The 24,599-nt window shown below is 37.7% G+C and overlaps 1 protein-coding gene across 7 annotated transcripts in view; it reads left to right on the forward strand.

The window, feature by feature from the left end:
* The window catches only part of RAP1GDS1 (Rap1 GTPase-GDP dissociation stimulator 1), an 86,396-nt gene extending 62,124 nt beyond the window's left edge, over positions 1–24,272 (forward strand). For 6 of the 7 annotated variants that reach the window (XM_048941229.1, XM_048941230.1, XM_048941231.1 and 3 more), the window contains 10 exons: positions 6,357–6,485; positions 8,935–9,060; positions 12,213–12,356; positions 12,619–12,750; positions 13,145–13,279; positions 14,687–14,812; positions 15,787–15,926; positions 18,993–19,119; positions 20,611–20,739; positions 23,604–24,272. In XM_048941229.1, coding sequence (XP_048797186.1) covers positions 6,357–6,485; positions 8,935–9,060; positions 12,213–12,356; positions 12,619–12,750; positions 13,145–13,279; positions 14,687–14,812; positions 15,787–15,926; positions 18,993–19,119; positions 20,611–20,739; positions 23,604–23,731 — 1,316 coding nt within the window. In that variant the 3' untranslated portion in view covers positions 23,732–24,272. The remainder of the gene's footprint in view (positions 1–6,356; positions 6,486–8,934; positions 9,061–12,212; positions 12,357–12,618; positions 12,751–13,144; positions 13,280–14,686; positions 14,813–15,786; positions 15,927–18,992; positions 19,120–20,610; positions 20,740–23,603) is intronic. The other variant, XM_048941235.1, reaches the window with a different exon arrangement.
* Positions 24,273–24,599: the final 327 nt, after the last annotated feature.

A 24,599-nucleotide genomic window follows, 5' to 3' on the forward strand; every position in this document is an offset into this window, starting at 1 on the left:
ATTTCATAGTCTTCAGGAACTGTTTTTCTTGATGTCTGTGTGTCATACAACTCCAAATTTTATAGTGTTAACTCCATTATTTTCTTTATTTGTTTAAACACGTAGAGCAAATATATTTTCATAAGAAAAAGCTTCCATGTAAAGCTATGAGCTTCCATGATTCTCTGCATTAAGACTAGCAAGCTTCCAGTATATTTTGTAGTTCAAGACAGACCAGTTCCAAAGTGCTGTGCAGAGATACTGCAACAGTTTTGCTTCAGAGACCCAAGTTCTTAGCAAGTCTTCCATAGTTAAACTAATCAGGAGACAAATCTCTGCAACAACAGTTTGACTGTTTTAAAGATGGAGTGAATGACTCATCCCATCTAGTAATCTGGCTTATTCTCATGGAATCTATAAAGCAGTTGTGTAGTTCAGTGACAACTAGGCGGATTCACTAGCTGTTCTCTGCTCTGCTAAAAGACATCTTTCATTTCACATCAACTAACAAACTGATGCAACGGTCAGAGGAGCCAGTGAAGCAGGTCAGAAACATGAAATACTCCCAACTCCTAGATCTGGGTGCAGATCTCCACTCTGTGCTAACACCACATCAAGGAGGAATGCTGGAGGCTTACCAACCATCACCTTCACCCCACATACCTGGTGTCTCTGTAAGGGCTTTCCATAGGGACCCATTGCTATGTCATGTAAGACTCATGTTCTGTAGCTCCACTGTAATCAGTGAATCTGCCCCCGAGCTGTGGCAAACACTAAAATCAACCCTGAATAATCTGCCAAGAAAAAAAAAAATAATTATAAGATACAATTTTAGGAAGAAAACTCAGTGACTGTATGTGCAGTATGTGTATGGAGAGACAGGTGGTTGGCCTGCTTTCCAGATTTGTTTTAGGAGCCACAAATACAGCTGCACAACTGTTGTGAACTGCTATAAAAATACTCTGCCAACCATGTTAAATTTTCAAGACAAATGTCAAATAGGAGCCCAAGAAAACCACTTACTTCCATGTATTGCAGCATCAGTTGGATAATATGCTGAGTAAGTGCAATTTTTCACTGATTTGTTAAAGATGAAAAACTCAGGTTGCCCTGACAGGGAACTGTACTCACAGATTAGCTGGTGCTGTTTTCACAATTGACTTGCAAAAGCTCAATCCTGTGTTACTTCCAAAGAAGACAAACACTGCACTAATTGTACTGTAGAATGAGAATATGGGAATGTGTCCTAGGGTCTTACATTGCTGTACTCGTAGTTATGGAAACAAATTGGACAAAAAAAAAATTAAAAAAAAAATGGAAGCGTGAGAAGGAAAGTGTTTCAGTCTTTGAAACAGCACTTTCTGTTTTTACTGTTTCTGTAATCTTTTCCTGCTCAGCATGTGATGTTACCAAGTTACAGGTGGGGACTTTGAAGATTTCCTTACCTCCTCTAATGACTCACGCTCTCTGAAGTTGCACTAGCTATCCAGATAAGGATGATTACAGTGCATTTGGTTTAGCTGCATGTAATTATCTGTGAAACACCCTAATATTTTCCAATCCTTAGCAATTTATGAGCAAGGAGCATATAAATTGTTTATTTGATTCTAAACATCTCACTGTTCACAGTGTACTAATTACCTTCTTTTTACAATAGCGACTGCACTATTTTTAATAGCAATTAGCTACCTTATTTTTTTGACATTAAAGATTCATTCTCAAGTGCTTCACATTTTTTAATTAGCATAGGGCGTTTACCACACATGAATTTTACAAAAATGGCAACTAAAGAGCAGCTATGAGTAATACTTTATTTTCCTAAACAGAGCAAATTAATCTAGCATTCTCATACCTTGTGCTGGTTCTGCAATTGTAGCTTCATTCATAATGTTGTTGTCTAAGCTTTAAAACTCAGATTCTCTTCATAAGGTTCTTGTGCTATCTGCTCATGTTCTAAAATTATTTTTGCCTGATGTCTCTGACTTCTTTCCTTTGCTTCCATAGTAGCTTACCATTTCATTAGGTGCTACAATGTTAACAGAACAAACTTGGCTTTGGCATCTCTTGCACTTCTAAGCTTTAAAAAAAAAAAAAAAAAAAAAAGTGTTGATTTTTAATTGTATTGCTAGAAAACAGGGATTTTTTGATGGGATACATCCCTTTGTCTTCCGTATACATTATCTCAACCCTCTCTGCCATAATTCTGTTTTACTACTGGACTTCAGTTAGATGCAAATTTCTCATCCCTGCTTTCCATTATTAATTCTCAAAAGGCAGAGTTGCAGGCATGGCTAGGAATGGGACAAGTGTGCCACACATTTGTGAATGGTTTTCCTCATGCTGTAATTCTGTTAAGTAAGTCTTGGCAAAAGCCTGTAACAGTTCTTTCTTTGTCAAGACATGCAACAGCTGTTTTGGCACCTTTGTGCGTTCAGCATAGCGTTGTGCTTCTACCATTCTGAAGACATATTGTTACATATAGTCTCTGTATAGCTATGGATCTGCTTAACAGCAAGAGGCAAAGCAGGCTTGGATAAAGAGTGAAAAATAGCAACTAATAATCATATGCGAACAGCCACATAAAAGAGTTAGTGACAAATGGTTATTCTGCAGTTATCATAATCCTGTAGGCTAAGACTAGTTACAAGTTAATGGGATTAGTCTGTAAAGTAGCTAACTGTCTCACAAGATTTGCAAAACAGACCATGAAAAAACTTCCAAAGAAATGTAGAAGTGATTGAGAATTAGGTCAATTGGATTCTTAGGTCATCAAATTATAGATCAGAAATCAACTGAATACAGTATGCATGTGTGAAACAACAGAGAAAAAATAATTCTGTTTATAGACTACTTTCTCATTTCATTTCATATTAAAATTCAGTCTGTCAAGGTTGCCTATTTCATTCAGTGCCTTTTTAAAATGTAAAGTGATGATGTTAAGCCATAAATCTGCCAACCTTTTCCTATGATCACAAAACTCTCAGTGACTGAAATAAAGACTGGGGACTGTCTTGCACTGTTTACTGTCTGCAGAATCTATGTCAATACACAAAGAATGAAAAGAATGAAAGGAAGACTTACTGTTCCATGATTATGGTCTAATAGCAATATTTCAGCAATGCTTCCTTCTAAGACTTAACTTTGCTAATTTTCATGCTTGCCATAGTTTTTGTTTCATTTCATCACTGCTGTATAGTGTGCTTTCAAAATCTAAATATACTTTAAATGCAAAGAAACCTAAAGCATGTAAAAGCAGATTAACTTTTTTTAAGATAGTGATATAATTTACTATATAATTACTTTTATAGGTTATTAACTTATGCCACCTATTTGTAGAAAACAGATTTTCCTTTAGTGATATAAACACTTAGTAATGAAACATGATGACTGGATGTTTTCTGAAATTTTGTCCAACATCAAGCAGTAGCCTAAATCAGCATTTTGAATTCAAATGCCCCCAGTAAAGTTCTCAATTTGGGATATTCTCCTCAGATCTTACTCTTTGGAGTTTCCATGTGTGTCACCGAAGGACACGGAGCCATTGAAATTCAAGTTTTAGGTAGGTAACTATTTGTGCTGGCGCATGTATTGATTGCCTTTTATCTACCTGTATATGCATCTGTGCAGCATCACTATCAGTGCTTTTCAGCCCCGAGAGAACACAGGCATTTTTCCAGTGCAATATTTGATAGCAGTATAATGAGAGAGTTTTTTTTCTGACTTTAAGTCAAATTCTGAAGAGGCATTCAGGTTTTCATGCTTCCTGTTTAGCATGCATCCAGCTCTGCTTAGGAAGCTGATAGAAATGCTGTTTCATCCTGAGACGTGATGTTGCCTGGCCTTGAGCTTTGGTTCAGCCCTACATCAGAGAGCTGCTTGTAGGACAGATGCATGTTTCCCGTGAGGTTGCCTCCTGCTCTAATAAGGCCCTAGCACTTCATGCAGTGAAGGGCTGAGGTTATGCAGTTATTCCAGGTTTTGCCTCCCATGTGGCTTTGTGACTCATGAGGTTGTCGTGTCTTTGTGAGGAAAAAGTATATCCTTCTGCTTACTGTGGTAAGACGTCAATATTAAGCCCAGATTTTCCCTCTTTGGCAATTCCTGTTCACGCTTTTCTACACTGTAGGCTAGTCCTCAGATGCTATTCTTCCACCAGGGAAAAAAGCTGGCATGGAATCAGATACAATATGTGAGTTTTGACCTAGTACAATTATTCCTTGATGGTGTATTTTCTTTTTCCTTTATTCCTCTTTAGGAATTATGGAGTCCTTTGAACTAATGCGCTCCATGCTCTCTTAAACTATATCCTTCCATTTGGCTCTTAAGATTCCTTTTTCCTTTTAAGGATGGATATGATTTCCCTCTTCCTCATTTGTTTTTTGCCCCTTAGATTTTTTCTATCTATTGTGTTGAAAAAACAAAACAAAACACTACTCACAGTACAGAGTTTATGTTTCTGATGTCAGAACGCTTTGCTAAATGAAGCCCATAGAGATTACTCAAAGAGATAGAAGCATAGTCTAGTAATGAAGAAACTTCTTTTCACATAATTTTCTATGCATTTGTCCTTTGTGTCTTTGTTCTCCTGCTGTCCATGACTACCATTTTTCCTTCACAATTGTTAAGCACCTGCAAGGGACAGTCAAAAATCAAGGAGAAAAACAGATTATTTACCAGTAACTTCAGTTTTCCTGCACAAACATTTTCTCCACAGAACCATTCCAGTTCCCCCTCTCAGTTTTTTGATTCAGAGTTAGATTTTTTACAGTCAGTTTGGAATGAAACAGGAGGCGTTGTAGTGACTCACACATCTGCTGGAGGTAAAATGGCATTCAATGCATGCGCTAGTGCAATCTGTACTTACCTGAAATTTGACAACTTCAACAGCTCTTTGATGTCTCAGAAGGTGTTCTCATATATTTATCTAAAGATTATGCATCTCTGGAAGAGGTAACATCCACCCCCTAAAAAAAAAAAAAAAAAAAAGGGAAATTCAGTTACTGGTCAAAAATAGAGTTTTATTAAAGACATCAAGACATAAGAAATCCTGTTCATCCCCAATAACCTGTAATAACTGCAACATAAACTTATTTAGTATATCAAATTTATTGTTATTCAAAGAGTGTCTTATACCAAATATAAATAAACATTCCAGAATCTTTTCGTAATTTTTATTAATGAAAATTTCAAAACACACATGGCAGAATCTGGAAGATAAAGAGGTTTCCAAGCACGTGAGATGATACTAAATCTGCTAGACTTCAGCTGTAAGATGTTTTTATCTTCCTATAAACATCTGAAGTTTCTGTGGCTCTGATTCCACAGAAATAAAACTTCTAATTGATTTCAGCTGCTCAGGAAAAAAAAAAACAAAAAAACAAACAAAAAAAAAAACAAAAAAAAAAACAAAAAACAAAACAAAACAAAAAAAAAAACAACTCCCCTGTAGGGCTTGATCCAAAGTTAAGTGAAGAAATAGAATTCTGCTGAATTCACTAGGCTTTGGATCGTTGTCTTTTGAGTGTATAACATTAAAATGTAGTTGAAGTGCCTAGAAATAGAGGAAAAAAGATACTTAAGAAATCTACTAAATATCTGGTTTGTTCACGTCTGCTTCATTCTAATCAACTGTGAAACAATGTTTTTCTTCTTTGCTGTGTTATAGGTAATGTTCAAGATAAAAAATGGTTATAAATAATCCTTTAAAACAATCACATTTCTGCCTAACCATCAAAGCATCTTTCTATTTGCAGACATCTAGGAGCAATAACTTTCCTACTTGTAAATACTATAAACTACCATCCTATGCAAGAAATTATCAGAATGGCTTCTAAGGACTTTTCTTAAACCTTCCATTTTTTGTCTTTATTAAACTTTCTTTTTTCTCAAGCTCCTCATAATCTACATTGTGACTTCCTATGTTTATAAAACTTCTCATGTTTATTTCAGTGCCAGTTTATATTCATTCTACTTTTAATTTTCCAGTTTTTATCTTTAAGGCAAAACAGTTTATAGAACCAAGCTCTCAGATAAATAAGTTTCTCACTGACGTAGTTTTGTTTTATTTTACTCAGCTAGTCTCAGTCAACTAAGATTCAAACCCAACTATATTAGGAGCCACCAGTAGCTGCATAATTAACTTACCACCAGAGCAGGAGGGAACAATTACAGGAATATATCCCATCGCCAGGGGAAAAGGGAAGTCTGAGTCCATATCCCATGCCTGGACCAAATCCTAGTGTAGAATAGTAGAGGAGACAGCCATTTTAATACTGCTTAGCCTAGGAGTTACTTTGCGTGAAAAATGTTGTTCTGATGTAAATAACAGTACTACAGACACAAATACTAACTCTTCGTTGTGCTTTCTTTTTACATAGATACCCTGCAATCACAGCTTATCAATATGGGTGTTATTCCTACATTAGTGAAATTGTTGGGTATTCATTGCCAAAATGCAGCTCTGACAGAGATGTGCCTTGTTGCTTTTGGCAATTTAGCAGAACTTGGTAAGTCCGCAACATTCATCTCAAACTTAGTTCTAGTTTTCTTCAAGTTCATTCTTAAGATTAACAGAAGTCTTGTCTCAGTGCATTCCTACTGGTACATTCAAAATTTAAAGCAAGCAATTTCTGCTTCTTATCTCTGAAATCCATAGTTGTCTCTTTTTCCTTCAATAACTCAGATTTATTTGGGTACTTAGTATACTTTCTGTTTCACGCTAACGCTCTTCAGTGCAACTAGGCACATTCTAAATCATCTAAACAGTATTTCCTGAACACTGCTATTTATAGTGAAGTATTTATTAATAATATAAATAATATATCCTGGTGCAGCTCCACAAAGTTCTATCAGGATTAAATTTGCCCATGGAATTCACTGAGTGAAACTGAAACAAGCACAGTTCATAAGTCTGTTTATGCAATATTCTTTTAGGTGCTGAGTTTTAACATGTGCTAGACTACATACTTGCGTGTACACGCCATGACAGAGATTGTGGTTTTTAACAAGTTTGTGTACTACTTCATTTAATTTGAAGTTTGTGATGATATTTAGATCCAATAGGTTTTTATTGGGATTCAACAAGGTGTAAATCAACAGGTTGTTAGGGCCTGTGTTTTAGCACTTTTGTTTTACATTGGTGTTGATCTTTTACCAACCTATTTGGTCAAATTTTAGTCCTATTTATTCATTTCTTTATTTACTCTAGAGTAATATTTACTCTCTATATATTTACTCTATATTACTCTATATTATATATTTATACTCTATAGAGCATTTACTCTAGAGTATAATATAGCAGCTGGGATTATCATCCTGCATTTCTAAGGACATCCTGTGGTTCAGAATATGAAAAACATATCTGTTAGTTAGAATTATTTGAAGGCCTGAAATTATTCAAACTGTCCTCCATTCATAGTTTTGAAGGCCAGAGAGAATATTATGTACTCATCTAGTCTGGTCACACACATAATGCCTTTATACATAGAAGGCAAGTTTGAATAGAATAGAATAAAACAACAGAAAGATTCATCATTAGCACTTAAGAAATGTCTTGAAGAATTGTGATCTGTTCAAGCACTAACATATTCTGTCTGTACAGTAAAAAAAGTAATACAATCTTTGCTTGAAATTCTACTGTTACTAAAACACAACAAAAAACATAAAGATATTAAATATGATACTGAAAACTACATTTTCTTTTCCTCTTTGGGAACAGTCAGCACTGGCCAGCTGGACAACTAACATGGGAAAGAAGCTTAAAGCAGCTGCTTCCCTTCCTGTTCCTGCACAGTGAAAAGCTGCTTGTTCTTTAAGATTGACACGAAATTAATTCAGCTTTTAATACCTAAATCTCCCTTAAGCAATAGCTTAGCCAATCACACTACATCTGTAATATTTTATTTTTGCCATGTAACTTCAGGGAATTTTATTGTCAGGTTGTCATCTTTCATCACTTAAAAGTGACAACTGCATTCTAGAGATCCCATGGGAAGCATTATATGAAACTATGTCGAAGTAAAAAAAAAAAAACACAAAAGAAACAAAAAAAACCAACCCACATTGAGAGAGTGGCGGTGCTTTTCAAATACCAGAAAGGTCAAAAATCCACTTAGAATATGCAGTGCAGTCATATATATTGAAAAAGCAGCAACGGGATGTGCACAAAAGAGGTTAGGTTTATGGTTTTTCCCAGTCCTTGATCAATTCTACATTAAAATAATCTCTAACCATCCACTAGAGCGTTAGCAAAGGTGCTGGAAGATTTAATTACAGATGGCCCTCAGGAGGTGGCAACTGGAGAAGACAGAACACCATTCCCACCATCTGCATCCCTTGTAAAACTGCCAATTAGAAGGAATCAGATATAGGCAATAGAATCAGATGCTTCTATTGAATCCACAACATAAAAAACCACAATCCGATGAATAATCTCCTTGTGGCCACCTTGCCTAGTTGTAAAGCTATGTTATGCTATCCGTGCAGTATGAAACAGCCTTGCAACAGCCATGCACAGATTTTAAAGGAAAGGTCACTGTCACAAGACCATGTAAACACTAAAGCTTTTAGTATGACTCTTATCTCTCCTAGGGAAAATACAGTATATGATCTGTTAGTCTTCCTCTTAAGGTGGGGATAATAAAATACCATCTTTATTTTTGTAACATTACTGTTTCTATAGCTACCTTTACATTCTCTTGGGCAGAAACAGCCCCAACAGCCTTGATCATGTACATAGATCTTTTTGAACAGCCTTATTCACAATTGAAGGCAATGCATCTGCTTTAAAGCATTAGACTATTTCTTTCCTTTTTGTGACAAACACGAGTCTATTGTTCTTGCCTGTGAAGTGCACTATTAGTCATCTCACTGAGTAAACCTGGTAAAAAGAGAAAAAAAAATCATCCTAGCTTTTGATTTGGTTTGTTTACTTGATACGGAACTTTTGCTTTGCAGAGTCAAGCAAAGAGCAGTTTGCCTACACAAACATTGCTGAAGAGCTTGTGAAACTGTTCAAGAAGCAAGTAGAGCATGATAAAAAAGAGATGATCTTTGAAGTTTTGGCTCCCCTAGCAGAAAACGGTGAGCATTTGATCTTTTTTATCTTACAGTATTTGTAATTCAAAAAAAAAAAAAAAAGGAATGGAATGGATATGTTTGTCTCTCTCAGGGACTAACCCTGCTTGGCAGTCCTCAGGGTTGATCTGTGTGATGACAGTTTCAGCTGAAGTGAATATTTTAACTGTCTGAGCACATGACAGGGGCCTACAAATTGCTGATACTGATTCCACCTCTGATTCATTCTGTATGTTATATTTTATTTCCTCCTACCTGCAGTGGAAACATTGAAAGCAGATTTTCTTTCTTTCCTATAGAAGAATTTACAGCATTTATCTACAGAACACTGAATATCAGAGATGCCCATCAGAGTTGTTCTAGGACTGTTACTTTCGCTTCAGCATTGTATTCTTATCCTATGAGCACGATCTATTTGCTTTACAAGTTGCATTTTAAAATCAGTGGAGCTTACTATTGATTGATACTTCTCTGAAGTAGCCAGCAGGTTTCTCTGTGAAATACAGAGAGCTCCATTTCCCCCTGAAAGCTCATGAGAGGCTGTCACGACTCTGTAAGTCCTAAGGAGCAACAAAATAGGCACAACTGTTGGCTGAAGCATTCATAGTCCGTTGCAGCACCAATATATAATATTATATATTATAATACAATATATATATATAATGATGTAATGACTGACATATATACATATTATATATTTGAATTATATATTAAATATTATATAAAAATAAATAATAGATATTATTATATATACATAATAAATCAGTCACTACATCATTTACTGGTATCTCAGAACTCCCCTCCCCCCAACAGCTTAATTTCCTATGGAAATATTTTTGCAAGGGACATGTTAATTGCAGATATAAGAGGACATTCTCTGCTTACTTTTCATTGGGAAATCATTTACACTGAGTTTGGTGTTGATGAAATATATTATCATCAGCCTCAGGGGACTGAAGTTTATAGTCTGGCTTGAGCAGTGAATGACAGTGACACATGCAGGACCACCCCTCCAGCACGTTCCTCTGAAAAGACTCACAGTGGTTTGTATAACCTTATATCTGCCCTTTAGGGAAAGCAAAACATCATTTAACCTGTGGAGCTGATTTGGAAAGCAGCTCAGGGTATGAAAGATAGGACAGTATTTGATGGCCCTATACATCTTCATCACCTCAGCATTAGAACTTGCTGAAATGGAATAAATTCTTAGAAGATAATTGTAGACTCAGAAGATTTAAGTTTCATCCCACTCTTCTCAGTATAAATCAAGACACATTTTGACTTCAATTTAACGATGTGATAATGTCTATTTTTGGCAGGTCCTTTGTCTTTTATTGCAAGTTATATGTAAAACAGGATTTCTTTTTTCAGTTCTGAAAAGGTACCTTTTGCCAAAATACATTCATTTATTATATAATTAATAGAAGCAGCTCTAAGAAGTTCCAACCTTGGAGACTGACACAGAATTACTCTAACATTCTGTGACACCAACATATTTCATTTCAAATGCTTAATTTTTATCTGTTTTACAGTCACAGTAAGCTTTGATAGGTCTACTGTTGCTGAATCTAACTCAGCTGCTTGCACTGTGAGGCGCTCAACTGAACTCTTCCACTGTGAAGCCAAGGCATACCTAAATGATCATGAGACCACTGTGCTAGTGCTGTTAGGTGCTTTTGATTATAGATCACTGACAACCAGCCATTATGCAAAAACATCTAGATGAACTATTGGCAGAGTAAATTGAGGAGGGTTGTCTTGTTTGTTTGCTTGGGTGGTGGAGGGGTGTTACTGTTCGGGCGTTTTTGTTTTGCTTTTTTAAGGACACAGATGTAGCAACTTCTACTTCAAGTCACAGCACCCCGTTATCTTATAACTGGATTGCTGGTGTTTTTTTGTTTGTTTGTTTTTTTACATACCTCAGTACAGAAGTGCTTATTTAAAAATATCCCAGTTGAATATTTTGCATTCTGTAAAAGAGTCCACAAGAAGGTCAGCTGCTCTGGGAGAAACAATTTCACTCAGGCACAAAGTTGAGCAACAGCAGTAAATGGACAGAATCAGGCACATCCTTCAACAGAGAGATGGGCCATTTTTCCTCACCCAACTGTTGCTTGTAAATTGTATGAAGAAATTACTTTTGCAGCTTTGGTCTTTAAAAACATTTTAACTTGAGCTAAGCTCCTTACACATCTCATGCAGAAAATGTCCATACAAACGGCTATTATTTACATTTCTGCAGACCTTCGAGACTGTGCTCTCTGAAGTCAGGATGCAAAACTAATGGTATCACTTTCACATAATAAAAAGAGGTGGCACAGCATCAGGTGATTTGCCATTCTAACTTAACAGGAATGGAATTCATGTATATAAAGAAGGAGATATCCAGCTCTAAACTCACAGGAAAAAAAAGCATTAAATATTGTGTTCTAGAGACAGAAAAATTATTGCTTCCAAATCCTATATTGCTACCTAAACAACCCATTCATCACCTTCTCTGTTGAGCCTCGTTTCTAGTAACTAAGGAATGAGCTTGCTTTAGCAGTTTCCAGCTTTTTTTTGGTCACAACAAATTTCTCTCCCAACCCAGCCTGCTGGATTTGGCCTTTCTGTACTCTTGAAGTCCTTGGAAAAGTGACTGAAGTCTTGGCTCAATTGAAAAAAAATGTGTCATTACTTGCTCTGAAGTGTCATTTTTAGAAAATCTGTATTTTACACTTGCACAGCTCATTGAAGTCAGTGGCTCTTCTGTACACAAAACAGAAGATGCACTCCTACCTTTGTTCTGCAACTCAGTCCAAATTCTTTGGAGAGCCCAAGCACAGCATGGCTCGTATGAATGTGCTGTGTGAGGACCAAGATGCCAGATCATTTCTGCAAAGAAATATGCTCATTTTTGAGAAGAGCAGCTCCACACTGCTTCACAGTGGATAATGTGGCCTAAGGGCAGTCCAGAGCTGGGGATGCACACCTGCTAGTTGAATTATGATGGAAGTTGACCCTAAGAATGCACATTTTAAAAAAAAGTGTGATTTTAGCTACACGAGTTGTCAGTGAAATACTTGACGTTGCTTCTAGTTTTGGCTGTCCTGCATGTAGGTACAATGGATGTATTTTAAATTACAATGTTGACTCCTCCTATACGTGCTACTTCACAGATGTCATTAAACTGCAGCTGGTTGAAGCAGGCTTGGTAGAGTGCTTACTTGAGATTGTCCAGAAGACCGTCGACAGTGACAAAGAGGATGATGTTGCAGAGCTTAAAACAGCTTCTGATCTTATGGTTTTGTTACTGCTTGGAGGTAAGTACAGTGTGTCACTTCTGCAAAGCAACAGCAGACACATGTCTGTCATTTGGCTGCTGAATGTTACTACTTATTAGACAATTTTCAAATAACCTAAAGGACCTGGCATTTAACATTTAGTAGGTTATGTTAGATTTCATTTGTCATCGAATTCAGAACTGGGCTGATTGCAGCAAAGGTGGTAGAGCTTGACAAATATAAAGAAAGTAATTTTCCCTAACATTTCTTTGGCTTGCTGACTGTCTGCTTTTTATCCCAGATGAATCCATGCAAAAGTTATTTGAAGGAGGAAAAGGCAGTGTGTTCCAGAGAGTACTTTCATGGATTCCTTCCAACAGCCATCAGCTACAACTTGCAGGAGCATTGGCTATTGCAAATTTTGCCAGAAATGGTAAGAATAGTCCATAGTATCTTATCTGTGTTTAACTGTGCCCTTCTATCATGCTACATCTGTACAGATACAAAGAAAAGGTGTACACTCTGCTAAAGCTGGTAGCAAACTGTATAGCAACATCAGTAATTTCATATTTCACTAGCCTGAAAAGCATTACATCTATTTTAAAAAAATTATTAAAAAATTTCACATTTGTAATAGATGTGTAGGGAATTTCTGCCTTCTGCAGTTCTTCTATCACTGTTCTAGATTTATCGTGAGCATCACAAATCCCATTGACAGTGGTGGTCAAGCACTCCAACATCTGGAAAGGAGCAGGGAACTGAAACTTCTGTTCTTAAAAAGCATTCAAAATCTTTCATTCACAAGTGACTTGTCTCATCTTGCACAGACGGAAACTGTATCCATATGGTGGATAATGGCATAGTTCAAAAGCTGATGGATCTGCTAGACAGACATGTGGAGGATGGAAACGTAACTGTGCAACATGCAGCTCTGAGCGCGCTCAGAAACCTGGCTATTCCTGGTAAGCCTCCCTTTGCACTGCTACCTATCCAAGGAGAAATTCTGCTCTCTCGCCTTTGTAGCTTTTGCACAGTGATAGCAAGTAGCATTTTTAAGTACATCACAGATCTATCAGCCATCCTTTGACACTTTGAATCCACAGTCTCATCCCCCACCAAGGAAAGGGCAGGGAGCCAAGGCTTCAGGAAGGCAGAGCGCTGCTTTTTGTTTGTTTTTATTTCATTTGAGTTCTCTTTCACAGCCCAAGGTCCCCACCAGACAACAGTGAGGAATATATTGAAACACTGCATCCCCCTCTAACTTCCTAAAGCTTTGCCTATTCAGAAGGTAGAGCTGGAGGTGAGCTGTTAGAATAGCCGGTCTGTTCTATTAGTTACTGTTTGGAGGCAATGGACTGAATGCTAATTTTTTCATTTTTAATAACTTCATTTGTGACTTTTGATTATGCAAACATAAGAGGCAGAGTATGTGCACATAAAACCCAAACAAACCTACGGTACTTGTGTATGCTTTCTAATACAAAGCCACAAAATAATTCTTTCATCCATTTAACCTTATTTTACTATTTTCAGTTTTGACAAACAGTAACTTTCTAAAAATGATTGTGCATACATATTAAACCCATGCAGCTTTTGTGCTACACCATTTGCTTACCTTGCTTAGGTAATTCTGTTAGCTTGCATCAGTTCGAAAGCTTCCCTGCAGCCTGTGCTCAGGAATGTCAGCCAGAGACCTACACAGGACTTAATGAACGTCAATATAGAAAAATGAGTAAGGAGTAAACGGCCCGTGATGAACTGCTTGTTAAATGCTACTCTGAAAAGAAATAAACATTTTTTAACTATGATATTGGATCAAGTTTACACCTTACATAGATTTCAGGGAGCTCCATGGAAGCAGAGAACTTAGACTAGTGGAAAGGATGAAGGAGAGCTCGGGCAGGCCACAGTGTTGCTTGCATCGAATATTACAAGTGGGAAGAGGTCACTCTGCTAATTGGATGCTTTAGTTCCCTTCCCTACATGAAAGAGAAAAGTGTTGTTGGGATTCAGAGAAGTTTCCCCATATTTTGGGGTGCAGGTAAGTACTGGCCTGGGCTTCTGCTTGGTTCATTTTGTGGAGGACTCCTTTCCTAAGCTGTGGTGGGGAAGTCTGGTTTCCACGTTTACAGTGAACACTAGAGGTTATAAGTGCATGCTGGGATTAGGCACTTCATTTTGCACGTGTGTCTCAGCAACCACAACATTTTTGTACAACACAGCATTGTCAGCACACACTCGTGTTCCTGAAGTCTGTGTTCACAAGCTATTTTTCAAACTGTCTGAAAAACTGCACCAACACTGTCTTGGAAATAAACTGCATCTTCCAAAAATGTTCTCGAGATCATTCCTGTTCTTTATTCATGCAGTTGTAAATAAGGCTAAGATGCTATCAGCTGGTGTTGCAGAAGCAGTGTTGAAATTTCTCAGATCGGAGATGCCCCCTGTTCAGTTCAAGCTGCTGGGAACATTACGAATGTTAATAGATGCACAAGGTAAAAATAAACTGTTCTCTATGTTAAATGATTCACTTAGGTTCAGTCTGTGATATACTGCTAAAACTTACACAAGAAAAGCGTTGGGTTTTTGTTTGTTTAATTTTATTCCTCAAGTTTTGGAATAAATACATCTACAAAGGCAGAGAAAAATGTGGGTTGATTTTTTTCCACCCAGAACTCCCAAACTGACTACCAGGGACCCTCAGAATAGATGTCAAATGCTTATTTACTTTCTTATTTCAAACCGCTCCTACACTGTCACAATGTGAGAATGCACTGAGGTGTGGGAGTTGTAAGCTACCACTCCAGTTTTGCTGTTCACTTGGTGCATTTTCTAGCTGTACTGAGCTTCTTGGAGCATACTAATGCACTTGCTCAATGACAAATTGCAATTTCAAAGTGACCAAACACCTTTCAGTTCTGCAGCTTATTCTGTACCTAGAATGTGTATTTTTGAAATTAATGTCTGTTAAGTTATTAATGAAATAAATCACCAAAATGTTTTCAACCTTGTGCAGCAGATTCATGGGGGAAAAAAAGGAAATAAAAAGGAAGCTCAGAATATTGTACTTTACCACAGCTATTAGCTGTGGTAATATAACTTCTGTGAGTAGAAACTCATTGAAGAAACTTATGCAAACTATCATCTACAAGATTTAATTGATGATAGTGGTACTTTAAATTTTTTAACTAGTTCAACTAGGATTGGGACATTACCTGTATTTTCTTTGCTGTTAGTCAGTGCATAAAGTTCAAACAAAAAGTTGGGAACTGGGTCTGAGTATTTCTGATATTTGTCTCCATTTTTACTGGCTTTAATTGCTTCCATGCAACCTAGATTTTTCACACAGTACAAGCTGGCAAATTTCTACTCGAACTCCTTCTAGTAAGTAACTTTCAGCTTATTTTTCTAGCACTTGCTTAAAAAATGACAACTTCTCTGTTGTGTTGTTGGCTCCGGAAATATGTAGCAGAAGCAGCTGAACAACTGGGAAAAAATGCAAAACTGGTGGAACGATTGGTGGAATGGTGTGAAGCAAAGGATCACGCAGGTGTGATGGGAGAATCAAACAGACTACTTTCTGCACTTATACGACACAGCAAATCTAAAGTAAGTTAGTGGCGAAAAAGTTCAGCTTGTAAGAACGAAGAGTTACCTCTGCACTTCATGCTGTTGGCAGCCAAAGCCTCTGGTATCTAAGTCTTGTTGAGAGTTAGGATGGTTGATTTCCTATTTCATATCCTCTCAGCCTCCAGGACCTGCCAGTTCACTGAAGCACCAGGTTTAAACACTCACTGGAAGTATGTGGGTTAAAAAATACAGAAGCCAGTCAAGGAACACCGTTAGAGTGCATACAGCTAAGTCTCAACCTGTTAGAATTTGCTCTATATCCAGCAGAAATTCAGCGTGCCATATTTTCTACTTAATGATAACTTATGAAGAGTCATTGCATTCAGTTATGATGATGTTGCTATATAGATACGTATCAAATTACTGAGATCCAGAAATAGGCTGTCCCTCTGCTCTTTTCACATGGTATTTCAGAGTTTTAAGATTTTAATGGACCATTAGAAATGATCCTCTTCTCTGAATTCTATCAGAAGCTTGCCTGTACGTGGTACAAGGTATGACATTAAGAGAAACTGTGACCAATGAGTTTTGTCTCACCCATTACCTGTGTATCAATTTATACATAAAAGGTCTTAAGTTATAAGATCCAAGCACATCCAAGTCTTCAGTCCTTGCTCAGGGGGAACACTAGATGAAACAGAGCCCTAGAAGGAGCACATGCACCTCCCCTAGAACCAATCTACTCCACGCTCTGACTTCATTGGCTGAGTTTGGTGATACAAACCCAGGTTACATCGTGACTGAGCTTAAAAGTAAGCAGCGTGATGTGGAGAACTCAGACCAATAGTGATTTCTTCATTTGTTCATGGTGTTTGCAAAGTGAAAAACAATCTGCAATGTCTCTACAAAAACAAATCAATAGGACTTACAGAGACAAACACTTTCACTGATTTCTAGACTACTGTGTCTTTTTAAAGCTCACTCTCCATTTTATGTCCAGTTTTCCCACCCCAAGTTCTATACCTTCCCCTCGTATCACTTACAAATGCCATGCGTAGATGGTATAAGAAGGCACAGACGCAAATTATTAATACTCCCTACAAGAAAACAGAATTTAATCCTAAATGCAGAGACACTATTAATGGCTTGAAATAGATATTAAGATGGCACTTAACGGAATTATCACAGTTGAATTTCTTCGTGGTTTAGGTATTTACAGGAGAAACAACTTTGGTAGAATAAAACAGCTGAGAAGGTGGTTGGGGTTTTTTTTAATGCATTTACTGCCCTCTAGGCTTGGACTGTGGACATAACTGGTTCCATAGCACACATTAGATTTGAAATCATTTTTTATTTAATAGTATTTGGGCTAATATTGAGAAAGGCAGCAGTGGTTTAGGAACTTCTTTCTAACTCACAAGTACATACTCCCTTTGTTAAGTTGCAGGAGTACCCAAACCTGACTTATCTGACATAGCACCTCTTACCTGCTTGGCACTGCCATTTTGAAGGCAATGCTCAACTACAGTTATTAAAGTTTGGATGTCAAGGCAGATAGCCAAAATTCCCCACAAAGTCAAACAGAAATTAGCAGCTCCCAGAGTACTCCAAGAAGTCTCAAAGCCACTAAAGAGTTTCCACCAGAAAAATCACAAGTGAGAAAAACTATCCTTGCAAGTAAGTAAAAATACAGAAATACTTACATACTTGCAGACATGACACAATTTAAAAATGTTTTTTCTGACTGACAAATTCTTGAGTCATTAGGCTGTGACTTGCGCCACAAGGATCTTCAAGTATCTTCAATGTGATCATCTATAAGTATTTCGGTTTTCAAGGTTGTGATCATATTGTGTCTTTTTCCTTGCACAAAGAATGTCACCGCACAGTCTATGCAAGCACTGAAACAAATTATTCTAAACACACGTATCAGTTAATGAGCTGGGCTTGTGGTTGGAATTGCAAAGAGACATGTGCTTAAAATGGAAATTCAACAAGCTTATAAATTTAAATTGGATTCTTATTTCAAGAAACAACTACTGCTTCAAATCTTTGCATCCACAAAACAAATAAAAAATAAATTAAAAAGGCAAACCACATTTCCTTGGACAGTTGTCCCTTGGCATGCAAAGTTATCCAACTTCCAAGCAAACCATTATCAAGTATTTTTTGTGCACATAATGATGAAAATTTGCTTTATGTGCAAACTAGCTTTTTAATGATAGCATACAGGTAATCAAAATGCATACACCAGAGATTTTTATTCACTCTTCATTACATATGTAATGCAGATCAAATTTTGAACTTGAAAAGAGAATCCTGTTTGCATATATTTGAACTGTTTAAAGTCACTTAACCCACCCAGCATTTTTATTTCCTAGATCTTAGTCAACAGTCCATTTTAATTGCTGGCTTTAGAACAAAAACCGACTCATCAGTATCTCGTAACTGTCCTTTCCTAACCTGCTTCATATTTGAAGCATAAATTTACAATATTTCAAGAGAATGTTATTCATATTCCTACCTAATTCTGAATTGTAATACACAATTTCTATTAAGTAGCAGATATATTTGTGATCTCACCTCTCTGAACTTCTGGAAGAAACTAAAAATCCATGGAGAGATGAAGACATCTGGATGCCAACATTATTAAACTGTATTCTTATATTTCCTTATTTCAATTACAGAATTTTTTGGGTGGGTTTGATAAGCTGCCCTGAACATGACAACATAAAAGGAAAAATTAGTAATCTTTGAACACCAGCTAAGCTCAAACACCGCAAAGTGTATTCACTGTTAGGCAACTGGCCATCTGCCATAAGAACTGAAGTTATAGGTGGTAACTTGCAAAAGAGCAATATGTCTCTTAGATTGGTTGACTGGCTTGGTTTAATAAGTTCTATATTATAATTGCAGTGTTAACAGCAGATTATTTGTAGGCTCACATGCACATACATTTACATGTAACGCGATTAAATGTGCATATAAGCAATGAATATCCTTACCACGATAACTTTGTTTAAATGCAATATGTAATGTTTAAAATGTTTAAACTTTGTTTGTATGTAATGCGGAATTTTTTCATTACTATGCCATTTATTTTAGGATGTAATTAGGACGATTGTACAGAGCGGTGGCATCAAGCATTTAGTAACCATGGCAACCAGCGAACATGTAATAATGCAAAATGAAGCTCTCGTTGCACTGGCACTAATAGCAGCTTTAGAGTTAGGTGAGTATCCCATTAGCTAACTGCCTGTGTTCTTCTGAGCCTGTGCTCAAAAGAAACCCTACAGGGAGAGTCCTGTGAGTTTATTTTACAACGTAGAACAGGCTGCTGCTTCCATCTCCTTTTTCGTTGCATGGAAATACATGGCAATTCATGCAAAGAAATAGGCAAGAAATAAGTTTATGCAGAAAATTCAAGTTTACTGGTTATACTATATCTACTTTTCTATTCTGATAGGTGATCACAGATTCTAGAACAACCTCCATGAGATTTCAGATAAAATCTAATAGTTAATAAAATTGTAATTTAGAGTGGAAACTATGTGACTGAGGCCTGTGTACACTGAAATGATCAATCCCCTCTTGAAAGGGCTTATCAAAGTAAAGCTTTCACTTACCTAATCAGTGGGAGCTAAAGAATACATATAGAGGTAGATGAGGCCCCAAAATATGTCTATTGCTACTATTAAATTCCACAGAAATAGATGCTAAAGTTGCCATATGAAAGCAGAGATGATTACATGCCTCAACTTCATAGAATGACATAGGTTGGAAGGTACCTTAAAGATAACCACTTCCACACCCTCCTGCCATGGGCAGGGCTGCCAACCAGTAGATCATGCTGCCCAGGATCCCATCCACCTTGGCTTTGAACATCTCCAGGGATGTTGGAATCCATAACTTCTCTGGGCAACCTGTCCCAGTGCCTCACTGCCCTCTGAGTAAAGAATTGCCTCCTAACAAGTAACTTAAATCTCCCCTAACTCAGATTACCAAACAAAGAAGGGTAAATGCCCCGTGGCGGCTTTGTCCTGTTTGTTTGTGTATTAATTAATATCGTGAACTAAACAAGTATTGCATACTTTTGTTCTTGATTTCATCTCTTGTCATTGTGTACACACAGAATGCTACATTCAACTTCCAAATCACTGCCAATAACGCATCAGAGTTTTTGACTGAAAGGAAATGATAAATTCAGGAGTCTTTTAACCCTGCAGACATCTAAAGGTTTCAAGCCTGAATTCAGTATGTTTCTTAGAAAACTACAAAGGAAAAAAATCATACTCTGATCTTGCAAAGCCTTTCACAGTCTTAATAGGCCTTGAGTTTTCCTACCATGGAGTCAAGAATTTCACTGTCTGTATTGAACTCAGACAAACTTTCTAAAGGGAAATTCAGGCAGTAGAAGTCTTCCATGTTTAAATGTTGCAAGTGTTGACTTAAGTAGCTAGAAAGCCAGGCACATTTTCCATTAGCTCCTGCATATTTAAAATTGGATTTTATCACTGAACATAGTGATTGTCTTTTCAAGCAGTTAGGTTATTTTGCATTTTTATAGCAAGAGCTGTGATTCCTATCACCATGCCATCTAACATGTTCTACCACAGCACCAGTTTCACTACAATGAAAGATCCATGCTTCCATAGAAGGATAAAACACAAAAGTACCAAACGAAGCACCAATTCCAGTTTCACAGCTTTCACTTGTATTTCAGTCACTGCTGAAAAGGATCTTGAAAATGCTCAGCTTGTTCAGATTCTATACAGACTGCTATCAGATGACAGGAGCGCTCCAGAAATAAAATACAACTCCATGGTGCTGGTCTGTGCCCTTATAGGATCTGGTGAGTATTTGAGAGGGACTGCTTTCCTAAAACATTTATATAATTAATCTTTCTGTAGAATAAACATAGGGCACATGTGCAAATACACTGGTTCCCTGTTCACTATGAATGTGCACAGAGTGGGTCAATTTACTGTGACACTTTATTTATAGGGTCAAGAAAAAGAAGCTGTTAACTGTTTTGGATATTAACTACAGAAATCAGATTCTAGCTTTTGCACGATGCAGGTTGATCCCAGAAATTTGAGCTATCTGGAAGTTTGACAGGAAAAAAATGAAAGATGTTTTAAACTGTACAGTATTGGTCTCTCTGTACAGGCATGCAGATAATTTAATTTTCACCTTTAACTGTAAGTTCCATGTAACTGACATACAATGGTTGCTTTGTTGTTTTTCTTTAACTTACTCAAGTTAAAATTAGGTGGAAGAGAAATTTGCAAGGTACCTCTTGACCTTAAATTCCTAAAAGAATTGCAGGAAGTTCAAAAAGACAAGAAATACTTGCAGGGACACATACAAACAAGAACTTAGTACAACACGTAGATGTAGTCCTGCGACTACATCCCTCCCTGTGAGGAGGGATCCTCACTCACCTTGCTAGGAAGGGTCCTTCCCTTGGCAACCTGAGCATGCTCCAGGCACAACTGTTTGTGGTCGTTTTGGATGATGAACAGGAGGTGCTCCAACACATGCAACTGCCGGACATGACGATACAGGGAATGGAGCAGGATATAACAAGGAAATTTGATCTTCAAATAAGGATTCAAGAAGTGGCTACATTTCTTTTACTCACTGTGACAGTGTTGTGTGCACTGACAACAAAAATAATCACCCTCAGAAATTCTGCCTGACGCTTGCACTTTCACTTCTCCAAGTCCTGTCACCTGCAAGATTGACCAACAGCATTATTTAAAGTCAAATAACTGTCTCCCTATTCCACCAGAATAAGGCAGCAGTCTTCCCTTATTTTTCCAGGGTTATCCAAGTGGCAGAGATCGGTTGCCACCACACTGTAAGCATTGCCTAGATGTTAGGCATCTTGGCATTCTCCCAGGGAGCAGACAGCACATTACTGCAATGCACAGCTGTGAAGTCGTCAGAGCTGCCCCAATGTTCAGCCCTGCTTCCTCATGAATAGACCCGTGTAAAAATAGCCAGTATATAATAGCAACAACTGAGCAACTCTGGTATTAAGTTTTGTTTGCCAATTGATTTTAATCAGAGAAGTGAAATCACAAAGAGCAAAGTCCACTCTTGCGTGTGAAAATATGAAACATATATCTTCCAGCTCTGTTGCTGCTAACGTTTTCCCCAGTCTCCATATTTTTCATTTACAAATTCCCATGTAAACAGACCTCTGTAGCCATAGTTAGTAAAAGCTAGCAAATGGTTGTACTGTTTCAATTATTAGTAAGTTTAATTCTCCAGTGTCCACTCTTGTTACTGTCCTTAGTTATAGGATAGTACTTGATACTGCCAACAGCTGTGTTAGCAGAAAATACACATGCCTAAATACATGATTTTTGCCACCTGAAGTTGCTGTTGCAACTGAGTGAATGGGTGAGAAGAGGGAAGAATGAGGGCAATGGACAATGGAAGTGTGTAACCTAAGGAATAAGCAAAAGCAGAGTATTCCTAGATAGCACAGTGACTTGTGTGCAGCGGTCAGAAATACGCAGAGCACAACTGATCAGCTAACTGTAAATCACAGCAAGCTCCTAAAAGGCAGTTCAGTAACACTGCTTAAGCTTGATGATATCTTAGGGGAATGAAAGTGCCTACACAGCCTAAGCACCCAACAGCTTCACTGACACTGCTCAATATATACTGGGTCCCAGGCACACAGCAGCATGAGAGTTCTCAACACACAAAGACAGGGATAACTACAAGAAAAAAAAAAGTGAAAACATGTGAACAAGAAAGTAGGAAGGGAAAGAAATGCCCAAGTGTGCTGTAAGGAAAAGCCGTAGATATGCATAGCATATATAGCATAGCTAATCTGAAACAGCTGGTTGGGTTTCTTTCTGGGAAGCTCAGAGATTAAGCCCCTAGCAGCACCTGGGAAGCAAAAAAAAATACACGTAGGTGTTTGTTGCTGAGTGAGTTCACTAGAATGGACTAAACAGGATATGAAACAAAACCAGCTGCTTTGGCTCTTAACTGTGAGAAGTCTAGAGCAGAGGGCTTTCAGTAAGTTCCCTACTTTAAAAAATAAAATAAATAAATGAATTGCATCAGTTTTGAGTACTGTTCCCAACCTTTCCTTTTTAATATCAAGAAGAATGCTATCCAGGATGAGAACCACGAAACAGTCTCGGAGTTTCAAGTCAAACATAAATGCTGTATACATACACACAACATTAGCTGATGACTTGTGACAAGATCAGAACTGAACTGTAAATGGGCAGCTACCAGCAACCAGGTGGTGACATATCCTCTTCACACTCTCACACGACCAACCAGAGATGATTTGAAACAAATGAGCTATGCAGTGAACCCTTCAGGCAAACTTGTTCATTCCATCAAAATAGTTTAAAGAATCAAACAAAAACATTCAATTAAAAAACTTCTTAAGCATCTTTTTTGAAAGGCATTCCAGGTGGATTTTTGTAACTGCTATGCAGAAAACTCATCCTTCATCTCTAGCTGAAATCTGTGGTGTCTGGGCAAGCCCAAGGCCCCAGAGACTTCTTCTATTCTTAAAAGCAATTCAGAACAGTAAATAAAAAGATGATATTTATAGGCTTATGTGTAACAATGGGTACAGGGTAGTGCTGACACTTTCCTAAGTGCCTCATACCATGCTTTACTGTTCTCTTGCCCATCTCATACAAAGCGCTGTTTCTTCTACTATTTCTTTTCCAGAATCTCTCCAAAAGGAAGTGCAGAACATGGCGTTCCTAGAAGTCGTATCAAAACTCCGCAGCCATGAGAACAAAACTGTTGCCCAGCAGGCCTCGCTAACAGAGCAGAGACTCGCTGTAGAAAGCTGAGGAAGGTCTTGTTTTCACTGCATCCATCACAAATTCCACCTTCATCCTTTGTCCTGCTGTCTCTCCTGCTATGTTTTCCACTGTATCACTTGTGCATGCGTGTAATGTCCCCACACAAATTGATGAACTGCTGTAGGTACCCATCCAAAAAGATTTCTAAAAATTCATAGGTGGTGTTAACATGAACCTGTCTCTACCCGTAACTGTTCTACTTGTATTCTTGTTGCTTGGGCCACATAGTAGAATGTGCATGTTGTAGTCCTATGATGATGTAAAAGTGGTACTACACAATGACTCTTTCCTCACACCCCCCCCTAACTGCATAACAATGTACTACTAAATTAGGGACAGTACAAGATGCAGCAAGTCCAGGCTAGTGCACTGACTGTAGGATTAAGAAGTAAATCTAGCTCCATTTTTGGTGCTCTGAAAAGGCAGGTTTGAATGCAATGTACTGCTGCTCATTCACTGGTCTTGCCTATTAATGTCAAACTCATGGTACCTAGAGGTAAACAAATAAAAAATTCAGTGCTTTCACTTATCCTGTGGTTTGTCCTTTTTCATACTCACACACAGAACCTGTGACAGTACCAGCACGTACTGGTGAAGAGCCCTTGTTCCTGGCTCTGGCCCCAACACAATCACTGACTGCCTTTCAGCTGCAAGAATACAAAGGAAACAATTCCAGCCTCTTTCACTGTGTATGCTCACACAGAGGCACTGTGGTGGTTTAACAATTGTGGGTTTCAATGGCAGAAGCTATGCAGTACTTATTCCATAAGGCCATGTAGGTACAAGTGCTGTTGGGCTTGCTTGGGTTGGGTGGGTTTTTGTTACTGTGGTTTGGTGGTTGTTTGTTTGTTTGTTT

The sequence above is a fragment of the Lagopus muta genome, chromosome 4, assembly GCF_023343835.1.
Source record: "Lagopus muta isolate bLagMut1 chromosome 4, bLagMut1 primary, whole genome shotgun sequence".
Lineage (NCBI taxonomy): Eukaryota > Metazoa > Chordata > Aves > Galliformes > Phasianidae > Lagopus > Lagopus muta.